Source organism: Brassica napus, unplaced genomic scaffold (assembly GCF_020379485.1).
Source record: "Brassica napus cultivar Da-Ae unplaced genomic scaffold, Da-Ae ScsIHWf_550;HRSCAF=826, whole genome shotgun sequence".
Taxonomy (NCBI): Eukaryota; Viridiplantae; Streptophyta; class Magnoliopsida; order Brassicales; family Brassicaceae; genus Brassica; species Brassica napus.
In genome coordinates this window covers 40669-63752 of record NW_026016614.1, presented here as the reverse complement: position 1 = coordinate 63752, position 23084 = coordinate 40669, and the positions used below count along the sequence as shown (strand labels likewise).

General features: G+C 35.0%; 3 protein-coding genes and 2 pseudogenes across 3 annotated transcripts; 4 read left to right on the top strand and 1 right to left on the bottom strand.

The window, feature by feature from the left end:
• The first annotated feature begins 508 nt into the window (after window positions 1–508).
• LOC111216075 (putative F-box/LRR-repeat protein At3g18150) lies at window positions 509–3482 on the top strand. Its single transcript, XM_022720361.2, has 3 exons — window positions 509–2052; window positions 2221–2397; window positions 2483–3482. The coding sequence occupies exons 1-3, from the start codon at window positions 1141–1143 to the stop codon at window positions 2768–2770; spliced, it is 1377 nt and encodes a 458-aa protein (XP_022576082.2). The 5' UTR covers window positions 509–1140; the 3' UTR covers window positions 2771–3482.
• A 6149-nt stretch (window positions 3483–9631) lies between these two features.
• LOC125604434 lies at window positions 9632–12428 on the top strand (annotated as a pseudogene).
• Window positions 12429–17646: 5218 nt separating this feature from the next.
• On the top strand, window positions 17647–19166 carry LOC125604438 (annotated as a pseudogene).
• Window positions 18780–20322, top strand: LOC106451947. The gene has a single exon (XM_013893944.3). The coding sequence runs from the start codon at window positions 19717–19719 to the stop codon at window positions 19945–19947; it is 231 nt and encodes a 76-aa protein (XP_013749398.1). The 5' UTR covers window positions 18780–19716; the 3' UTR covers window positions 19948–20322.
• Window positions 20117–22410, bottom strand: LOC106451946. The gene is made up of 4 exons (XM_013893942.2): window positions 21972–22410; window positions 21506–21907; window positions 20651–21065; window positions 20117–20556 (listed from the first exon to the last, which is right to left on the bottom strand). Exons 1-4 carry the CDS (start codon window positions 22219–22221, stop codon window positions 20355–20357), a joined length of 1269 nt encoding a protein of 422 aa, XP_013749396.2. The 5' UTR covers window positions 22222–22410; the 3' UTR covers window positions 20117–20354.
• Between the last annotated feature and the right edge of the window lie 674 nt (window positions 22411–23084).

The following is a 23084-nucleotide window of genomic DNA, read 5'->3' as shown; positions in this document are numbered from 1 at the left end:
TTCTTTACAATACTTTCTTTAACTGATTCTTGCATAGATAATTTTCTTTTTTTTTATAAACCCACAATGATTCCTATTCAACCTTTCCTTACTCATTAACAAGAAACATTTGATACTTGAAATAATTCAACTCTTTTTTTTCTTAAACAAATTTATTTAAATAAATTTTTATGAAGATATTATACATATTTATCAATATATTTCTAAATATTATGAAGATATTATACTTATTCAGTAATATTTTCTAATTAAGGATATAACATAAAATCAAGAATTTATCAACCACATTTATTAATGTTTCCTAGATTATTTAAAAGAATTTTTTTTAAATTTTTTTATAAAAAATAATTTCCAAAATAAAGAGAAAAAATCAAATGTTTAAAAATATTTATTTAAATATTTAGCTATTTAATATGTTTGTAGAAATAAGCGTAATTATGCTATACCTCTTTAATGAAATTTAATTTGGTCATTTTGGCCATTATAAGCTAGTTTGGAAACGAAAAATTTTTTCAGCTATTTTTCTTTTTACATTTGTTGGTTATTAAATAGTTTTAGATTCTAACGTATTTGTATTTAATTAACTATATATTTTTTTATAAAATATTAATTCAATTTGGTTTGAAACTCAGTTAAGATAATTTTAAAATGAAGCTCTTTATTAACATAATGAAGAGCTTAAAATCTGCCATAAGCTACTCACATAATGACAACATATTTTGGTTAATAAATAGTTTCAGATTCTAACGTTTTTGTATTATAATTTTTTTATAAAATATAGAAAGAGCTTCATTTTGAAAGTATCTTAACTGAGTTTTAAACCAAATTAAATTAATATTTTATAAAAAAATTATATACTTAATTAAATACAAATACGTGAGAATCTGAAACTATTTATTAACCAACAAATGTTTTCATTATGTGAAATTAAAATCATTAGATATTTTACTGCCAAATGCCATTATGTGAGTTGCTTAAGTTTAAAAATAAAAGTTATCTATTTAATAAAACTAGATTACAGTACTAAACTACTAATATAAAATCTGTGAGATAATATGAGGTTCACTAAGATTGAGAAAGATAAGATTATATATGGTTTTTAAGAGTGCCATATACATAAAAGTTGAGCTCTAAGAATATATGTACCAGATGAAGATGGCCGACGACAAGATAATCGAAGGAGATGTAGACTTGATCAGCACTTTACCAGATGTGATCCTCCAAAACATACTATGCTTTATTCCAACCAAACTAGCCATAACTACTTCCCTCTTGTCTAGACGATGGAGGCATGTATGGTGTGAGATACCTTCTATCTCCTTAGATGTGGATACACTGACGGCAGCATCGGTAAACGAAACCCTAACTCGCTACAAAGCTACCAAGACAAAGAGTTTTCACCTCATTATAACCACCATGATGGGGAACATTCCCCACATTGATAGTTGGATCGAGGGCGCCATGTCACGCGACGTTGAGAATTTATCCCTGGATTTTCTTCATCATTATTATAAATATAAGCTTCCTGATTTCTTCTACTACACTTATTCTTTCAAGCAACTTGACATTACGTTAAGCTATGATCGACATACGATTTTTTCTCTCGAGTACACTGTATCTTGGACATCCTTGCAGAAATTATCCTTGACTAATTGTAGTCTCTTTGATGAATTCTTAGCTAAGATTCTATCCGGTTGTCCGGTTCTCAAATACTTAAGATTGTATGAATGCGGTGAACTAAAGATTCTTGATCTCAGCAAATTTCTACGTCTGAGAATATTAGAAGTAATACGTCACTTGCCGGTTCAGGGGCCAAGGAAGATTTTGGCACCACACATCCATTGTCTAAAATTGCATGACTCTCAGTTATCATGTACTTTGGTTGATGTCGCTTCTTTGACCGAAGCTAATCTGGAGTCATGCAATTGTGACATCACAAAAAACTCATTGTACCGTGAATTTAATGGTGATTTTCTCCAAGGCATGGTGCTAAAGATGCTAGAAAAGTTAAAGAACGCAGAGAAGCTTACGCTTGGGAGAAACTTTACTCAGGTAAAATTTTTGGTAGATCACATGGTTAAAAAAACGTCACAAAAAACTTTACTCAAGTATATATGTTTTTGGGCTCATATTATATATTGCATTCTCTAATGTCTCTAATGCCTAAAACTCAGTTGGTGTTCTTTTACCGATCAACGTTTGAATTGTTTATTCTGTTAGATTTTGTCTCTTGCTGAGATTCATGGTGTTCCTTTCCCGATGTTCAAGGTCAAAGCATTGACTCTTGATACAGAGATCTGTCAATATATTATTCCTGGCATAGAAAGACTGTTACAAAACTCACCTGATTTAGAAAAGTTAACCGTAGTAGAAGGAAGGGTTCGCTTCTACATGCTGGTATATTCACCATTAACCTCTTTTATACAGCTATCATCGAGTTCGAATATATCCATGAACCGATTTTGTATTTTCTATTATACAGGTGGAGTTTCTTGACAAGTACTTGAAATCACAAGGCTTTAACGTGAACAAATGCTGGAGATCAAAAGATGGAGCCTCTTGGAACAAGTACCGTAAGGATTTGAAATCTGAGCATGTGGCTTCATTAGTGGAACTTGTGCTTAAGAACACCGAGAAACTAGACAAGATGGTTGTATTGTTGGATGAACATTTCCTTAACTTCAAAATTGAAGACGTGGTGGTTCCAACACTTCCTCACAACAACAATGTCACCATTGTGCTCTCTTCCACCAACAAACCGATGACATGAAGAGTTGTGAATCATAGAGGGGTTGAAGTCTTGTCAGTTTACATCTCTCCTAATATTGAAAACAGAATAGAAGAAGATTTTTGTTTGTTCACACAAATCTTCAAGCCTTTAGTGGAGATTTTAAGAGTATCAAAAATTTGCTTTATCTTTTTTTTTAACCGTATAGCTTATGTGAAATAGCTTTTAGTTAACCGTAGCTTTTTTTTTTTGTCGGGGATTTATTTAAATATTACAATTATGAGAAAGATTTCAAAGACGATTCGATAACCGACAATTCTACTTGCCTTATGAGGATCTACGCCTAACTGCATCATTTGAGCCGTCCTATGAAGATCACGCCTGACCGGATTTATTTGCACCATGTTGAGAAATCCTTGTAAGTCTTTCTTCTGTAATCGCATAATTGTTGAATAAATCGCTTGCTCCGGGAATTGAAACCTGGATTTCCTGTGCAATCTGCAAGAAATTGCATAGTCTGGGATTTGAACCCTAGACCTGGGTGTAGAAACCTTTAAACAATAACCACTAGGCTACGGTGCTTCCACAGTTAACCGTAGCTTATGTGACAAATTAGAGGGGTGGTTCAGATTCATGCCAACACTAACTACATTGATGAACCCCTTTTCTGTTGCAGTCTTTCTTTATTTTACTATTCAAACAAGACATATTCAAAGAAACCTTATAGTCACCCGATTAATTTAATTAAAAGTCAATGATCTTAGGTACAAATAGAGTTATTCTTGGATGAACCTCTACGTTCATCAACCAATAGAATTTCATTATTTCAAATTCGATATTTTAAAAAAAAATTATTGTCAAGATATATTATGTTTTTAAAATAAAAAGATTTAAAGAAATTAGAAAAAAAGTAGTTAGAGAAAAATGAATTTAAAAAAAAAATAATTTTTAACGTCGTCAGCAAAACACTAAATCCTAATCCCTAAACCCTAAATCATAAACCGTAAACCCTTGGGCAAACTATAAACCCTTGGATAAATCCCAAACTCTAAATCAAAAACACTAAACACTAAAACCCTAAACCCTAAATCCTAAACCCTAAACCTTTGAGTGTTTAGTGTTTTTGATTTGGAATTTAGGATTTATCCAAGGGTTTAGGGTTTACCCAAGGGTTTAGGATTTTGGGTTTAGGGATTAGGATTTAGGATTTACTATTTTGCTGACGACGTTAAAAAAATATATTTTTTAATTACTATATTTTTTAGTTTATTTCTTTTTACTTTTTTATTTTAAAAATATAATACAACTTATAGCTTGAAAAAATATTTTGTTTCCTTCTTTAAAAGATTTCGAATATGAAATAACAAAATCTTATTGGTTGGTGAATCATATCTTATATATTAAAACAGAAGTCACAACCTTGATTCATGTGTGATATTTTAAAAAATGGACTCTCATTAGAAATCAGTTATGATTCATTTGTTCCTACTAATATGACTTAATAATATATCATTCCTAATATAACAATCAACTCCTATAAAACCGGATTGGTTAACAAACTCATATTTGATTCCTTAATAAATTATACATAGTAGTAATATAAACCATTGTATAGTTCAAAATACTGAACTGTTTTAAATAATTTAACCAATATATATATATAATGAGTTGTATTAAAATAGAAATCATGACTTCTTTCATGTGAGATTTTTTAATTTGAACCATTTAAAAAATATATTAAATGTATTTTATTAATATTAATAATATATATAATCTTTGAACTACTTTAGTCATAATATCTTTTGATATCTTTTAATTTTAAATATAACTATTTTTTTTTTAAATCAAACAAATCTGTTTAAAAGATTTTAACAAGATCTTAATTTTCAAAAATTATATGTAAATATTTTTTATAATTCGTAATTAGTTTTAAAATATGATTTTAAGTTAATATATTTTATAAAATGAAGAATAAAAGTTTTATCTTATTTTATCTATTATATAATCATAATCAATCATATTAAGAGAAAATTATTATATTGAACTAATCATGATAAACTATATTAAATTATTAAATTTATATATTTTATTTTCAGAAGTATTTATGTTCAGAATATAATATGTTAGTAACAAGGGTTAACATTAGCAAACTATATAATACATGTATAAAAATTAACATGTATTTTATTAAAGCTAATAATATAAAAAATTGTTTTATTTATTTTAATTATGATATCTTTTCATTTTAACTATATATATATATATAATTCTAACAAATATGTTGAAAAATATTTTAACAATATCTTAACTTTCAGAAAGTTTATGTAAATATTTTAACTAATTTTGAAATAGCAATGAACTATTATTATTCATTAATATGTATTCAATTATCGTTTATAAAATGAAACACAAAAATTATATCTTATTTTATCTATTTTATAATACTAATAATTCATGTTAAAGTAAAAATATTATATTGAATTAAATATGATAAATTATATTAAATTGATAAATTTATAATTTTATTTTCATAAATATAAAATATTTATACTAAAAATATAATACGATGACATAACCACTTAACATTCGCAAACTATATGATACATGTATAAAAATTGATATATCTTAGATTTTTTGTATATATAAAGAATATATTTTTAAAATGAATAAACGTAAAAAAATATTGCTATAAGAAAATACGGCTTTGAAGGTTAGCGGGTCAAAATTGAATATAATTTGATACAAATAATTTTCAAATATGTTGTTTCATGCATATATTAATTTGTTTAATAACAAAATCCAAATACACTAACATAAATATATAATAAAAAATGACAAATACATGTGATGGTTTTAAACTATTGATTGTTACACCATGTAAATTATAAAATTGTTATATTTGAAATAGGTATATAAACATTTAAATTCGTTAAAATTGTATACCACTAATGAACTAAAATAAATATATATATTTATAAAACCGAAAAAGAACACCCGCGAGGTTGCACGGGTTAAGATCTAGTAAATATATTAAAAAAGGTAGGATGAATACCCATTCATGTTAAACAACAAAAACCTCATCCACACCAAAACATCTGTGGGAGAGAGAAATGGCGAGACATTTAGGAAATGTAATTACCATGGCGACAACAACAACACAGTTCCATGTTAGTTACCTTCTTCATGTTGTGTTCTTGGCTCTGTTCAGCTGTTGTGTCCTCTCGGCTCTGTTACTCTCATGTGCAGATGGAGCATCCAGCGACAGCGACCTAGCGTATTCCGGCAACATCCCTGATGCCGGAGGTGCTGGCTGCGGTGGTGGCTGTGGAGATTAAGAATTCTTTCGTCTTCATCGTGGAAATAGACAAAAGTAATGGGCTACTTTTGTATAGAGCTCATTCGTTGTTTTTTTCATAAATATAAGAATATATGTTGTATTGTGGTTTTTGTGGCCAGCTTTGGTATTGAGATCTTTCGTTGTTTTTCATCAATATAAGAATCTATACTATTATTTGCGAAGTAAATCTTTGGAATCGAGCTTTCACGTTAAAAGTTAGATCGGTTAATATTTATATACCATTAATGAATTTTATATATAATTAATTATATAATTAAAAACAAATTTTTATTAATAATATTATTTTTAAAAAAATAAGATAATTCTTATATATTGTGTTGTTATCTTAAAACATATTTTTCAATTATAAAATTTAAAAATAAACTATAAAACAATTATAATAAATTCAGTGGTTAAAGTCAATGTTATCTTTAATAAATTTTAGTTAAACATATATATTTAATTAGATTTGAACATATTTAATTTTTTTGAAAACATAAATAATAAGTTATTATGCTGGTTTTTGAATTAATAAAAAATAAACTAATAAATATTTATAAAACGATTAAGCCCGCATATGCGGACAAGACACCTAGTTGGTTGAATAAATCGTATTTACAAAAACAATTGCATATTTATTTGAAGGTTGAGATATAATTATGACGCATAGAACATTATCTTTTGTTTTTTAATTAGTTACTTTCTTTCTAAACCGGTAAACCGATCCAAATCCAATATTGAAACCCAAATTTCAAGGGAGTAGATTCATATTGTAATCCATAAAAAAACGTTGAATGTCTCATGGTCCTAATAACCCCCCAACAACACGACCAAGTTTCATGACAAGAGGAGAAGAAAAACAAAAAACAACATATGGAGTTACCATCAATTCTTTATGGATCCGAAAACCGGACCAGTTGATGGCCCCAAAAGAGACGATCAACTTTGATTCATTGGTGAAACGAGAACAAAAGCATGAACCAAGAAGTTTCTTCATCCGTTGACGGGATTTGATTCTTTAGACTTCATGATCTTGGCTTGTAGTTTCTGCATAAAAGCTGGGTTGCATTTACCTCTCGCTGGTGATTGTAACTTGTAAGTTCGTCTTATCCTGAAAAATATTTATATTTCCTGGATTAGTAAAAGTATTTATAAGTATTTATTCATGAAGGTCTTCCTGAATAAACATTAATTAAGAACTAGATTTTAATCCGCGCTTAAAAATGCGAATTAATTTTCAGATAAAAATATATGATATTAATTAGTATTTTAGTCTTGTTATCCATTATTATATGACAAAATTGTATTATCTCAAAAATAAAATTATTAATGTAATTATATTTTTAATCGTTTGATTTTTTTTTTTAAACATTATATGATTTGATCAGACTCAATGTCTATTATTTTAAAATAAATTATTTTAAATTAGATGAGAACAATACTTTTATATCAAGTTTGGATCTGTGGTCGAACCGATAAACATGATGACTTGTACATAAACTGGTTTAGATTAATGAAAACTCGTTAATTTAAAGCATGTAAACTTCAAAAAAATCCGCAATCAAGTGTGACCCGACATTTCGTTGACCTGGTAGAAAAAAATAAATAATCTTCAATAATATTTTAAGAGATGAATGAAACTTCTAATATATTTTTAAATTTATGATTTTTTATTTACTTAAGTGTTTAAAATTTATATTTAATTAGTTGTTTTATATGAAATATTTGGTTTGATATAAATATAGGATATTTTGCAATTCTAGTAAGATTATATATAAATTGTATAAAAGTCAGTTAATATTATATATAAATTTTATATACATTATTTAAATTTCATCATCAACTTTCATTAATAATAATTGGGTTTACATGATATGAATTTGTAGCTGGTAAAATAGGTTAGCACTTATCAATAATGCATTCTTTTAGAATATTACTGAATCTATATGTAAAAAAGAATGACTATATATTCATGTAAGTTTGTATAAAAAGAATATTTCAGATGTTATAAATCGTGCTCAGACACTTGTCTACAAACTTATACAAATATATATGTTATGATAAAGGTTGTCTTAGAAACATATGTTTTATACAACAACATAGAATTCAATAATATAAGAGAAAAAGACTAGGATAGCACCAAACAAAGTTTATGTTCCCAAAGTAGCACTCAAGGCTCAAAGTCACAAAAATAGGTTTCATTAAAGAGGTAATATACACTTATACCCCTTGGGTTAATTAATCCAAACCTTAGGGTTTAGAGTTAAGGGGTGGGGTTTTGGAATTAGGGTTTAAAATTTTATAAAAAATAAATACTAAAATAAAAAATAAAAATTTTAAAAACAGTTTCAAAAAGTATTTTTAAATTATAAAAAGAAAATTTGAAAAAAAAATAAAAAAAAATTTCGAAAAAAAAAATAATAAAAATTTCGAATCTGAAAACATATAATCTGAAACTATAAAAAAAATTTCTTTTTTTCTTTTTTTTATTTTTATTTTATTTATTTTTGTTTGTTTATTTAATTTTAAACCAAGGGTATTAGAGATATTTTACCCTTTAATGAATGTCATTTTTGTGACTTTCACCTTATAGTGCCATTTTTGAGACATAAACTTCAAAATGTGTTATTATTGACAATTGCCCTAATAACATTTCTATTATTATGTAGTACTATATTAGAATGCAATATTGGTTTGTGAAATTTTCATATTCAAAGAATACGATAAAAAAAATTTACGGAAAGTTAATTTGATAAAATATTACCGAATTCATAGAGTCTATTTTTATATTCATAAATATCATTTTATATTCAGTTTCCTAGACAATGAGAAGTAATAAATGATTTCATTAAAAATATTATATAGTTAGAGAAAAATAAGGTGAGATCAAAAAAATAGTTAAGTCTAATGAAAATGTCTAATAACTTTGGGCAAATCTCCAAAATAGCACATTTCTAAGTTTATATCACAAAAATAGCACTCAAAAACTAAAATGACCAAAATAGCATTTTATCTTTTGAAAAATTTAAATTTTTTTATTTTTCAAAATTTGAAATCTTATCCCCAAAACCTCACTTTTCAACTCTAAACCCTAAAACCTAAACTCTAAACCCTAAACCCTAAATTCTAAACCCTAAACCCCACCCATTGAGTGCTATTTTTGTGACTTTTGGCCTTGAGTACTAGTTTGGGAACAAAAACTTGATTTAATGTTATTTTGGTTTTTTTCTCAATAGCTTTTCATAGGTAGATTTTTTAAAATTCTTTCTGTTTTAATAGTATAGATGTATACTTAGTACACATTTATAAAAAAAAACTTAACAAACTTTTTGAAGATATTATAGATATTTATCGATATCTTTCTAAATTTTAGAAAGATAGTATACATATTCAGTAATGTTTTTCTAATTAAGCATATAAGTCAAATTCAAGAAGATATCAAAAAATATTAGTAAGATCTTCCTAAATTATTTTAGAGAAAAAACAGTTCTTTTAATTTTTTTATCTATTTAATGAAACTACATTACAATATTAATATAAAATCTGTGAGATAATACGAGGTAAAAATGAGATTATATAATTTTTTATCTATTTAATCTTTACCCTAAGAATATATGTCGCAAGGGAAGATGGCCGACGACAGAAGGATCAAAGCAGCTGTAGACTTGATTAGCAATTTACCAGATGAGATACTCCAACACATACTCTGCTTTATACCGATCAAAGTAGCCATCACAACATCCCTCTTGTCTAGACGATGGAAGCATGTATGGTGCGAGATACCTTCTCTTTCCTTAGATGCCACTATACTGACTGCCGCTTCGGTAAACAAAACCCTAAGTCACTACACAGCTCCCAAGACGAAGAGTTTTCACCTCAAAACCTATAGGAGGGAATACACTCCACACATCAACCGGTGGATCAAGTGCGCCATGTCACACAACGTTGAGAATCTTTCCCTGGATTTCTGGGCTAATAGTTATCCGTATAAGGTTCCAGATTTCTTCTACAACAGTTCTTCTTTCAGGCAACTCAACATTAAGTTAATCTTTTTTCATACGATTGTTCCCGAATGCACCGTGTCTTGGAAATTCTTACGGAAGTTATCCTTAAGTGGTTGTACTCTCTCTGATGAATCCTTAGCAAAGATTCTAACCGGTTGTCCGATTCTAGAATACTTAACATTGTGTCACTGCAGTGAACTAAAGGTTCTTGATCTCCGCAAATCACTACGTCTGAGAACATTACAAATAAGACGTGACATGTCGGTACCAGGACCAACGCAGATTGTGGCACCACACATCCATTCTCTCAGATTGTTAAACTCTCAGTTATCATGCACTTTTGTCGATGTCTCTTCTTTAACCAAAGCTAAACTGGATATTTGTTATGTCTCGGTGAACCCTAACTTAGGCTGATTTTCTTCAAACCATGCTGCTAAAGATGCTAGAAAAGATACAAAACGTAGAGAAGCTTACTTTTGGTGGAAACTTTATTCAGGTATATAATTAGTTTTTTGGCTCATATTATTTTCTTCTCTAATGCCTAACAAGCAGTTGTTTCGCGATCAGTATTCATTAGAAGTTGATTTTCTATATGTTTGATTAAGAACGTTTACAAAAGTCTATGTCATTAGCTCGTTACTAACTATCTTTTTATTCTTTCTATTAGATTTTATCTCTTGCTGAGATTCGTGGTGTTTCTTTCCCGATGCTCAAGGTCAAAACATTGACTCTTGATACAGATATCTGTCAGTATGTTATTCCTGGTATAGAAAGACTGTTACAAAACTCACCTGATTTAGAGACGCTAACAGCACTTTCAAGGGATTTCAACAGCATGCCGGTACGTATATTCTCATCATGCACCAACCTCTTTTCTAGCTATTATCGTGTCCAAATATATCCAAGAACTGTTTTTGTGTCGAATTTATGTTTTTGCAGGGGAAGTATCTTGACCAATACTTGAAATCACAAGGCTTTAATCTAAATACATGCTGGAGATCAACCTCTTTGAACAACCGTGGTGTGGATTTAACATCTGAGCATGTGGCTTCATTTGTGGAACTTATGCTTAAACATACAAAGAAACTAGACAAGATGCTCGTACTGTTGGATGAACGTTTCCTTCAGTTTGAAATTGAAGACGTGGTGGTTCCAACATTTCCTCACAACAAAAATGTCAATGTTGTGCTCTGCGCCACCAAGTTGATGGTATCAGAACAGTGGTGAATCATAGTGGTTGAAGTCTTGAGACCTTTATTGAACGTTTCTATTTTAAATTATACTTTTAATAACTGGTGTACTTTATTTAATATTGTATACGTCGAGCCTACTGAGAACACAATAGAAGAAGAGTTTGGATTGTCTTACAAAAGTTTCAGGGCATATATAAGTGGAGCTCATTAGATGTGAATCAGTTATGCAATATTTGCTAGATTTAGCGTGGGATGATATTTTTATTAAGTGTATGACAAGCAATCATTATCTGATAGTTCAATAAACTGTACAAGAAAAAAAAGAACGAGATTCAGAACTTCATTTCCACTTCCACATAGACCAGTGATTATACTCCCTAGCTTACAAAGCTAAATCGTTAAAAGAACGTTTATGGCGCAAGATTTTTGTAAGGCGTGGAAGAGGTACTACTCCATATGGTCGTCGATCTCACGAGAACTTATTATTCAAAAAGTTCTTTATCTTCCTATGACTTCTTTTATGTTATGCTTTTAAACAAATGTGGTGCTTTTATTTACAGTATACTTAACTTCTTAACATGAACTCTATGGCTGAGCCATTTCCTTGTAACTTTTCTACTATTTAATAGCAAGCCTTTCGTCAAAAAAAAAAGAAGATTTTTATAAACACTTTTATGCATCTGTTCTTATCTAAATCACAAATAAGAGAGACTTGATTAGTAAGAGACTCTATTTCAACCAACCTTTTATAAGCCAAGTGCTCACTAGTTGCTCTCTAATCAGCTTACTACATTCAGTCCTACACTATATATCATATTCCGGACTTAATTATAGCTAAAGATTTAAGCCGCTACATATGTTGAAAACCTTATCACGTTTCTCTTTGGGTGCTAAGGTTGAGCAACACTTTTTGTTTGATGCACATGAAATTCGGTTCACTTGTTACTGTCTATCAGACACAAGGAGCAAGAGATCCTAATGGGACAATAAAGATGACAGAAAAACAATAAAGAAGTGATGTAAAATCACCTCGTGAACAACACGAGTAGGGAGCTTCCAGACATTTTATCTCTCTGAAATAACCGCTCTTTTCCTGGACAACGAGGACCTACGCTCATTGAATTGCGTTATTTCATAACGGTTTAAGTCATACTCATGTTTTTTCTTCTTCATAGAACGAACATCATTGACAAAGTAATGTGCTGGACACTAAAATTAGGGTGCCTCTCTAGTATAGGATTATGGAAAGTATGAATATTATTAGAACATATGAGGAGTATATATACATGTACATGAGAGTATTCTAGGGTAACGTATTTACAGAGTAGTCCATAACTTTATACTATTTATATATGTTCTATACGCCCTCTCAAGATGGAGGGGCTGGAGCCACGCCAATCTTGTGACAAGCATGTTGAAACTGACTCCTTGGAAGTGGTTTTGTGAGTGTATCTGCTAGTTGATCTCTGGTTGAGACATGAGAGACCCGGAGCTGTCCTGCTTGAATCATATTCCGAGTAAAGTGGTAGTCCAAGGCAATATGTTTCATTCTAGAATGAAACACCGGGTTAGCACAAAGATAAGTTGCGCCAACATTGTCACAGTAGATGACAGGAGGGTGATGAAGATCAATGCGAAGCTCCGAAAGAAGTGAACAGAGCCAAGTAACCTCTGCAGCCGTGTTTGCTACTGCTCGGTACTCAGCTTCGGTGGAGGAACGTGCAATGCCTTTTTGCTTCTTGGATGACCATGAAATGGGGTTCTTACCCAGATAGATAATGTAGCCATTTGTCGACATATAGTCATCAGTGTCACCAGCCCAATCAGCATCTGAAAATGCATGTAAGGTGAGAGGAGTGTTCTGGTGGAAGAAGATACCATGGGTTTGTGTTCCAGCAAGATACCGCAGTAGTCGTTTCGCTGCTTGCCAATGATCTTCTGTAGGTTGATGCATGAATTGTGAGAGTCTTGTCACCGCATATGATATATCTGGTCTAGTGAAGGCAAGGTAATGCAGGCTGCCAACCACTGAGCGATACTGAGATCCATCAGATAACGGTCGTCCTCCTCGGAGTGTGAGTTTTGGATGCGCAGGAAGTGGAGTGGAGACGGGTTTAGCGTCTGTCATATTCATCTTGTGGAGAAGATCTCTTACATATTTGTGTTGCATCAAGTGGATTCCTTGTGGTGTGCGTCTTGCTTCAATCCCAAGGAAATAGTGGAGATCTGTGGGATCTTTAATGGAGAAGCGGTCAGCGAAGGAGGTGAGAACCTGTTGAACAAAGCGCTGATCATTCCCGGTTACTAGTATGTCATCGACATAAACCAAGACATATGTGAGTGTGTGAGGCGTGCAATGAACAAACAGAGAGGCATCAGCATGCGAGTTAGTGAAGCCGGTGTGAAGTAGATGTTGCTTGAGAGACAAGTACCATGATCTAGGCGCCTGTTTGAGACCATAAATGGGTTTGCGTAGACGACAGACATGATGTGGTTTATCCTTGTCAATGAAGCCAGGAGGTTGCACCATATAAACTAGTTCAGTAAGATCACCTTGCAAGAACGCATTGTTGATGTCGAGTTGTTTGATCGGCCAGGCTTTAGTGACTGCAATTTCAAGAACCAGACGGATTGTAGTAGATTTGATGACGGGGCTGAAAGTTTCTGAGTAGTCAACTCCATACTGTTGTGTGTAACCCTTAGCAACCAGTCTACCTTTAGGACGTTCTTCACGGCCATCAGAGAGATATTTGGTTGTAAAAAGCCAGCGACAGCCGATGACATTCTGTCCTTGTTGTGGCGGTTCTAAGTCCCATGTATGATTAACAATATGCGCATCAAATTCAGCCATTGCAGCAGCTCTCCACTTGTCATCTTTGAGAGCTTGAATGATGGTCGTTGGTTCTTTGTTAAGTTTGGTACCACCTGCAACTGTAAGAGTCAATTTCTGGATGGGTTTTGATATTCTGTTTTTGGCTCTAGTTTGCATTTTGTGGACATTTTGAGGTAGTTCAGTATTTGGGTTTTCTGGTTCAGTAGGTTGAGTAGGCACGGTAGGTAGGGTAGTGGTTACTGTTTCAGTGGTTTGTTGCTGAGTCGGGGGTTGAGACTCATTTTGTGCTTGAGCAGTGGGCTCAGGGGAAGAAGGTTGAGGCTGAGTCATTGGAGTTGACTCATTTTGAGAATGAGCAGTGGGCTCAGAGGTTGCAGAAGAGAGAGAGTTTTGAGAGTTAGAAGGTAATACCTGAGAGTTGGAGTGAAGGCTCATGCTCGGGGATCCCATTGGTGATAGTGGTATAAAGGAGACAGGCGGTTCGTTTGGAGATGCAGCAGGAGATGCAGCAGGAGATGTCGGTGTCTTTTGTTGGGGTTCTGTTTTGAATGGAAACTCTGTCTCAATAAATTGGACATGGCGTGAAGTATAAAGGCGACTTGTGTTCAGATCAAGACAGAAGTAGGCACTTTGAGTTGACGAATAGCCAAGAAAAGCACATCTTGTGGATCTATCTTGCAACTTGTTTGTGTTATACGGTCTTAACCAGGGAAAACACAAGCATCCAAACACCTTTAGTTTCTCATAGTTGGGGTTGTCTCCAAAGAGCTTGCAGTATGGTGACTGCATTGAGATTGTTGGAGATGGTAGTCGGTTGATTAAATAAACCGCAGCCGCAAATGCATACGTCCAGTACATCTTAGGCATTGATGCAGTAGACAACAAGGTCAAACCAGTCTCCACAATGTGTCTATGTTTGCGCTCAGCCATGCCATTGTGCTGAGGTGTGTGGGGTGGTGATGTGAGATGAGCTATGCCATGTTGCGAGAGAAAACTCCTTAGAGCAATATACTCGCCTCCGTTATCAGAAAAGAGAGTGCCAATAGAGAGATTGAACTTCTTTTCAACAAGAGACTTATATGCCATGAACACTTCTTTTACTTGGGACTTTTGGCGTAAAGGATAGAACCAAGTGTATCTGGTGTAGTGATCAATAAACACAAGATAATATTTGAAATTATCAACTGAAAGTATGGGTGAAGTCCACACATCTGTGAAGATGTATTCAAGTGGCCGAGATGAAAAGATAGAAGAATTTGTAAATGGTAAACGATGGCTTTTATTAATCATGCATTCAGAACAAGATAACTGTTTTTGGGAAGATGAAATTGGAAGGGAAAACTGAGAGACAATAGAGTTTAAAACAGATAAAGAAGGATGGCCAAGTCTAGAGTGCCATGAAAGAAGAGATGTTTTGGGATTGGATGAAGTGATCATGGCTGCTGCTCGAGTAAGTGTAACCGGCCATTCATAAAGCTGATTTCTAGTCCTGCCTTGGAGCAATGGGACCCCCGTGCTGAGATCCTTCACCTGAAATGAAGCAGGAAAGAATTCAACGGAAACTTGATTAGCATTACATAGTTTATAGACGGAGATGAGATTCTTGTCTATATTCGGTACACATAAGATATTCTGTAATGCTAAATTGCGAGATGGGGTTGAGAGGGTGGCTAAACCAGAGTGTGAGATAGGTAAACTTGTACCATCTGCAATGAGTACATCATCACTACCATGATAGGGTTGGTGAAGCGCCATGTTGTTGAGATCAGATGTGATGTGATGCGTGGCCCCTGAGTCAAGCAGCCAGTTCGCAGCAGGGTAGGGCGCATTCATGACAACATTAGCTCGAGGTTGCCATGGTTTGAAAGGATTGGCATTGGCTGGAGTCATCTGTTGCTGCTGAAGACCTTGAAATTGTGGACATCTCCTGGCACTATGTCCTTGAGTGTGACACAGTTGACACTTGCCCAAGTAAGGCTTGAAAGGACGTGGGTTGGTTGGGTTTGTGAACTGGTTTCCAGCTTCATTGGTGGAGTAGGAATTGCCAGGTTTCTTGTTGTTGGAGTTGTTGTAGCGGTAGTTGTTTTGGTGACGATGCTGAACCGCATTTGCTGACGTCGGTATCACAACAGAGGCGGTTTCTTTTGACGCAAGTAACTTGGCTTCATGGTTGAGGAGTCTCTCGTGGACTTCAGTGATGCTTGGTGGGGTGTCTTTTCCTTCGATTTGATCCACAACAGTCTTGTAATCATCAGGAAGACCCGTGAGAATGATCTCCACTTGATCCTCATGATCATACGGTTTCCCAAGGATTGCGAGTTGATCCAGCTTGGTCATCACGCCTTGTATGTACTCATCAATGGTTTTGTTGCCCTTGGTATTGATCTTAAGTTGATCCTTGAGTTGTTTGATATGGCCACGGCTCGGCTTTGCATACGTAGCAGCCAGCTTTTCCCAGATCTGAGACGCGTTGGTGGTGCGAGAGACCATAGGTTGAATGGAAGGTGTTATAGCACCCAGCAAGGCGCTGTAGATCAGCTTGTCTTGTCGTGTCCAGCGAACAAACTCTGGATTCGGAGTGACAGTATCACCATCGGTGATGGTGGCAATGGGTATGTCCTGAACCGCATCAAGATGGCTTGCAAGAGCATATCCATCGAGCAACGCGTGAACTTGGATACTCCACATCAAGTAGTTGGTAAGCTTAGACACATTCGACATGTTGATGTGGAGGATGGAGTTTGGGTTGTTGAGGGAGATCACCTCATTTGCTTGTGTGTTGGATGATGAACTCATGACGGCTAGAATGTTTGAGAGCGTAGAAAATTTAGGTTTTAGGAGCTAAAGCTCTGATACCATATAGGATTATGGAAAGTATGAATATTATTAGAACATATGAGGAGTATATATACATGTACATGAGAGTATTCTAGGGTAACGTATTTACAGAGTAGTCCATAACTTTATACTATTTATATATGTTCTATATCTAGTGGTTTTGTTGAGGACAAGAGCACCAACACCAACAATGTGAGAAGCATTGGCGGGGATAGTATCAGGGGTATTAGAGATCCAAGAGACAAGCATCAAGTACACAGGCTCTGCTTGATGATATCTACACCCACCCTTCCTGAATATTGAAACACACATAAAGCAAGTCTATTACCAAAAGTCAACAAACAAAACAGAACAAGAAAAGGTTTATCGAGAAAAATCTCTTACAATAACAGCAAACTCAACAAGATTAGCTATAAACCAAGAGGTAGCTTTATCCAAATCCCCTTCTTCCCCTGCAAATTTCAAACAAAAATAACAACTCCCAGAAAATGGAAATTTCAAACCAGCGGACTTACTTGAGTCTCAAGAAATCCCAGCAAATGGAAATTTCTTCTTTCATTCTTATGTACCACGTGTAATATAACAACTCCCCTAAACTGTGATTATTTTTTCATCAATTGGAAGCTGAAGCCCATTAATAAAGAGGAGGCCATGTAACGCTTTTATATACCTAAAAAATCATTGCCCTAAGAATACAGCATATCGCAGACGACATGATGACAGAAGGAGCTGAAGACTTGTTCCGCAATCTACCAGTTGTGAATCGATCCTCCAACGCATACTCTGCTTTGTTCCTATCGAATTAGCCATCAAAACATCCCTCTTGTCAAAACGATGGAGATACGTATGGCGCGAGATACCTTCTCTCTCCTTAAAGGCCAACACACTGACGGCAGATTCTATAAACAAAACCCTAGCTCGTTACAGAGCTCCCAAGATGAAGAGCTTTCACCTCCTAAATATCACCAATCACAAAGAACATACCATACATCGACACGTGGATCAAGTTCGCCATGTCACGCAACGTTGAGAATCTATCCCTTGATGTTCGTAGACCGTATTATGAAGAGTATAAGCTTCTTGATTTCTTCTACAACAGTTCCTCTTTCAAACAGCTCAACATTAAGTTCGCTCATAAGATGGTTATGGAGTGCCGATATGGGTCTTCTTGGGTGTCGTTGCAGAAGTTATCATTGACTTGTTGTAGTATCTCCGATGATTCCATGGCTAAGATTCTATCCGGTTGTCCGAATCTCGAATACTTGAGATTGTATCTCTGCAGGAAACTAAAGTTTCTTGATCTCAGGAATTCCCTACGTCTGAGAACGTTGGAAGTAAACCGTAACCTGAAGAAACGGGGGCCAAGGCAGATTGTGGCACCACATATCCATTGTCACAGATTGGTAGACTCTCTGACATCATGTACTTTGGTTGATGTCGGTTCTCTAACCGAAGCTAAGTTGGATATTTGCTATGTCCAAACTAATAACCCTTTCTTCGAGTTTACCAAACCTGATTTTCTCCAACTCCAAGTCAAAGTGCTTGAGATGCTAGAGAAGGTACAAAACGCAGAGAAGCTTACGTTTGGTGGAAACTTTATTGAGGTACGTACACATGTTATTTTTTGGGTTCATAATTATATAAATAGCATTCTCTAATGCCTAAAAGTCAGTAGGTTGCACGGTCAACGTTTTCTATATGGAATAATTAGTTTTCTTTAGAGTTTTCTATAGTTCTAAAAAAAAAAAAAAAATTCATAAAGACTCCATATCGAATAACACCATTAGACCTACATTTATGATTAGAGTCCTTAACTATTCAAAAAAAAAATATATATATATTATTAAAATGCTAAGGATTCCAATGGTGCTCTTATAAGCTTGATACTAATCAATATTCACTATATCTTCTTTGTTTTTCTGTTAGATTTTATCTCTAGCTGAGATTCGTGGTGTTTATTTCCCGATGCTCAAGGTCAAATCATTGACTCTGGATACAGTGATCTCTCAGTATGTTATTCCTGGCATAGAAAGACTGTTACAAAACTCTCCTGATTTAGAGAAGTTAACAGTACGTGGAAGGACTTCCAGCAATGCCATACTGGTATATTTACCACAACCTCTTTTTCTATAGCTATTATCCAGTTCAAATCTATCCAGGAACCGTTTTACTAACTTATTTTATGTTTGTACAGGAGCATCATCTTGACCTATACTTGAAATCACAATCCTAGAAGCCGGATCAATGCTGGAAATCGTCTAAAGATGGTTTCAATTGGAATACGTCTTGTTGGTATGTACAACCAAAGCATGTCACTGCATTCGTGGAACTTGTTCTTAAAGACACAGAGAAATTAGACAAGATGGTCCTATTGTTGGATAAACGTTACCTTGAGTCTTATATTGAAGATCTGACTGCAACACTTCTTCACAACAACGATGTCACCATTGGGCCTCTTCCACCAACATCACAATAGGGGGTTGAAGTCTTGTCACTACCTCTAGCTTCCGCGTAGTACCTACACGGATATGATTTCTGTTGAACGTCTTTTGGACTACACTAGGATGTATTATAATCTTCTAAAATGTCTTTTCTGTTGCAGTGTTTCTTTATTTTATTACTTAAACAAGGCATATTCAAAGAAACCTTATAGTCATCCGATTAATTTTATTAAAAGTCAATGATCTTACGTACGTACGAATATATCAACAATAAGTAGGATGAATACCCGTTCACGTTAAACAACTCAAACCTCATCCACATCAAAACATCTTGAGAGAGAAATGGCGAGACATTTAGAAGATATAATGAGCATGGCGACAACAACACACCTCCATGTTAGTTACCTTTTTCATGTTGTGTTCTTGGCTCTATTCAGCTGTTGTGTCCTCTCGGCTCTGTTACTCTCATGTGCCGACGGAGCATCCAGCGACAGCGACCTAGCCTATTCCGGAAACACCCCTGATGCCGGAGGTGCCGGCTGCGCTGGCTGCGGTGGTGGTTGTGGAGATTAAAGAGTTCTTTCGTCTACGTCGTGGACTACTTTTGTATTGTGGTTTTTGTTGTCAGCTTTGGTATAAAAGCTCTTTCCTTGTTTTTTTCACAAATATAAGAATTGGTTGTGTGAATGTATTACTAAAGCAAACTTTTGTGTCTAAACCGGGTAAACCAATCCAAATCCCATATTGAAACCCAGGGGAGTAGATTCATATCATAATCCATAAAGAAACGTTGAATGTCTCATGGTCCTAATAGCCCCCAACAACACGACCAAGTTTCATGTCAAGAGGAGAAGCAAAACCAAAATTAAAATATGAAGCTACCATCAATTCTTTATGGATCCAGAATCCGGATCAACTGATGGTTAACTGGATTCTTTGGTGAAATGAGAACAAAAGCAGGAACCAAGAAGAATTTTCTTCTATGCGTTGATGGGATTTGATTCTTTAGACCTCATGATCTTGGCTTGTAGTTTCTGCATAAAAGCTGGATTAGCTTGGAGCCTCTGTTTCACATAAGCAGTTCTTATGTCCTCGGCGATCTTGTTAGCTTTCGCAGCTTCCTCTATCAACCCGTAAAGCGTCCTCAGACAGTCTTTCCTGTTTTCTTCTCGATGTTCAAACCTGTGACATGTGTGTTTGCACAACAGTTCATCACATAACAACATTCTTGTCTTGAAACGAAAAGACTTTTTAGTAAGGTTCAAAGTTGCAATACCTCTCGCTGGTGATTGTAAGCTCGTCTTTCCCTGAATCATATCTTTTCCCCACGAGCTCCCTTAGCCTACGAGCCTGATGCTTTGAGAGTCCGAGCTCTTTCACTGTAACAGACAGTTTAACTTTCCTGTTCTTTGGATGCCAAGCATCGCCTCCAGGAGCAAAAACAATCCTTGACTGCCACCTAAGGATTGGGCCTTCACCAGGAGGGTCATCCAAGTTGGTGTTGCTATAGGAAGGATCCGTTTCATCAAACTTGGGAGGTCCCGCAGCTTCCATCTGATCCCCATATTGAATCACCATCTCATCTTCGAATTCCTTAAACAGCTCATAAGCTGCTTCTGGCTCCATTTCACCACGTTCACACATGTCTCCGAGCTCATTAAACTTTGCTTCAACTTTCTTCTTCAAGTCATCTGATACATCACAGGAACAAACCAAGATACTCATTAAACCCCTTTCACAGATGGGTAAACTTTTCACAGATGATTTACCCAATGTTAATTATATATGCATCACATCACATGAACACACCAATAGGCTCTATAAAAAGAACCTGCTTAACCGAGAAGCCACGAATCTTCAATATCATATTACTTTCAAAGAGTCCAATAAAGATGGTTCTCCTACTATGATTCTAGCAAATATAAAGGATAACAACAAATGCTCAGTCCCATTAGAGAATGATTTTAGCTAGTAAGGACGCATATTGGTTTAGCAATCAGCCTAAAGATGTAAGATGCTAAGGAAACTAAGTCTAAAGACACACATTAGTTTATCAATCAGCCTAGCCCCTGAAGATCGAATTCCTCAAAAGTAAGATGCTAAGTCTAAAGATTGTGAATCCATGGATTACCAGGAAGAAGCTTGTCCCAGTGAAGCATATCCTCAAGAATCTCTTCACACTCCTTAGTATCTTTCAAAATCCCATGCCTTATCCCATCTCTAACAATAACATCCCACTTCTTCTCATCCATATTAAAGAACTCATTGTTCTGCATCTTCTTCTTCACATACTCCGGGGAATTATACAGATCCTCGAGCTCGTCGTCAGTAGAGTGAGCTTCCTCGAAATCAGATTCAAAGTCCTCGTCTTTCACATCGTCTTTGAAAGGCTGGTTCTGGAGAGCGTCCATCACTTCGTCATCCGTATCCGCGTGCTTGTCAACAAGCCTTCTCTGGAGAAGAGCTTCGATGATTCCGGGCAAAGCGTCTTCGTTTCCTTCGTTGAAGTACTTCTCTATACGGGCCTTAAGCTCTGAAACCACACAAAGAGCAAATATCAAGATCTTTAGAGTAAAGTTCCAATCTTTTTGCTTTACCTTTGTTGCCTACGTCTTCTACAGCGAGATCTTTCTTGTTGGTGGATTCAATCGGAGAAGAAGATTCCGGAGGAGGTGGGTTCTCGCCGGAGGAATCGGATTCGGAGGAGAATAATTTGGGGAAAAATGGAGCGGCGATCGGAGCGAGGAAGGGAACATTGGAGGAGGAGGGTTGAGGAGTGGTGATACGAGGAGAAAGGAGAAGTCTGCGAGCGCAGAGAGAGGCGTTTCGGAAGAGAGCTCCTCTCATGGCGGATCCGAGATTTAGGGTTTTAGGTCGTCGAGCTCTCTCTATCTGTAAGTGCTTACAAAAATGTGATTTTTTTTTTCTTTACTCAAATGTTTGTTTAATTTACGGATTTGACACTGGAGTACTGGACCCTTTTAAGAGCATCGGTATCGGGGGCCTTAGGCCCGTCCCGTACGTTCAAATGGGTTTAATTTAAATGAAAAAGAAATTAAAAGAAAGTGGGACGGGCCTTAAGTAAGGGCTGTTCGGGGTCGTCCCGTTGACGACGTGGCAGCACGCGAGTGGCTGTCTCCATCTGTGTTGTTCGCGTGTTCTTCTCCTCGAGGACTCCGAAATCATAAATAAATAAAAAAATTTCGAAAGCTCGATGGCGATGGCGAAGCCTTGATCTCCAAATCCATCTCTTCAAATCGAAAGGCAACCCTGCGTCTTCTCTCTTTCACTGGAGCTGTAGATCGGTATTATCTTCGCTGGCGAGGTCGCAGATTCCGGCGTCGTTTCATCCCCCGATCCATCTCCAAAGCCCAATCCACATCGGTTCGCTTCCGTTCCAAAACGACGAGAAGCAATCCTCCCCAAAACCATTGAGAATCGTCCCAATCTTAACTAGGTATGTTTTTCAAGTCCGATCTGATTTCGAAATTTTTTTTAGGGTTTTCTAGAAATTCGAAGAATAAAATGGTATTGATCAGAGTGTTTGTTAGATTCGATGGGAAAAACAAATAGATTCATTGGTTTGAGAACAATTGTATTGTTGCTAGGGTTCGGGAATTTTTCGGAGCTCGTATAGATATCCGCAGCTTCTATGGTTCGCTTGTATGATTGTTTCTATGAATCGCTTGTATGATTGTTTCTGTGATTGC

Bases quoted from the DNA above. Each gene is read 5' to 3' on its own strand.
- LOC111216075 (XM_022720361.2), top strand. From the start codon at position 1,141: ATGTACCAGATGAAGATGGCCGACGACAAGATAATCGAAGGAGATGTA. The intron at 2,053-2,220 runs GTAAAATTTTTG...TTATTCTGTTAG, and splicing joins TTGGGAGAAACTTTACTCAG to ATTTTGTCTCTTGCTGAGAT. The intron at 2,398-2,482 runs GTATATTCACCA...TCTATTATACAG, and splicing joins GGGTTCGCTTCTACATGCTG to GTGGAGTTTCTTGACAAGTA.
- LOC106451947 (XM_013893944.3), top strand. From the start codon at position 19,717: ATGGCGAGACATTTAGAAGATATAATGAGCATGGCGACAACAACACAC.
- LOC106451946 (XM_013893942.2), bottom strand. From the start codon at position 22,221: ATGAGAGGAGCTCTCTTCCGAAACGCCTCTCTCTGCGCTCGCAGACTT. The intron at 21,908-21,971 runs GTAAAGCAAAAA...GTGTGGTTTCAG, and splicing joins AGAAGACGTAGGCAACAAAG to AGCTTAAGGCCCGTATAGAG. The intron at 21,066-21,505 runs GTAATCCATGGA...GTGATGTATCAG, and splicing joins CTGGGACAAGCTTCTTCCTG to ATGACTTGAAGAAGAAAGTT.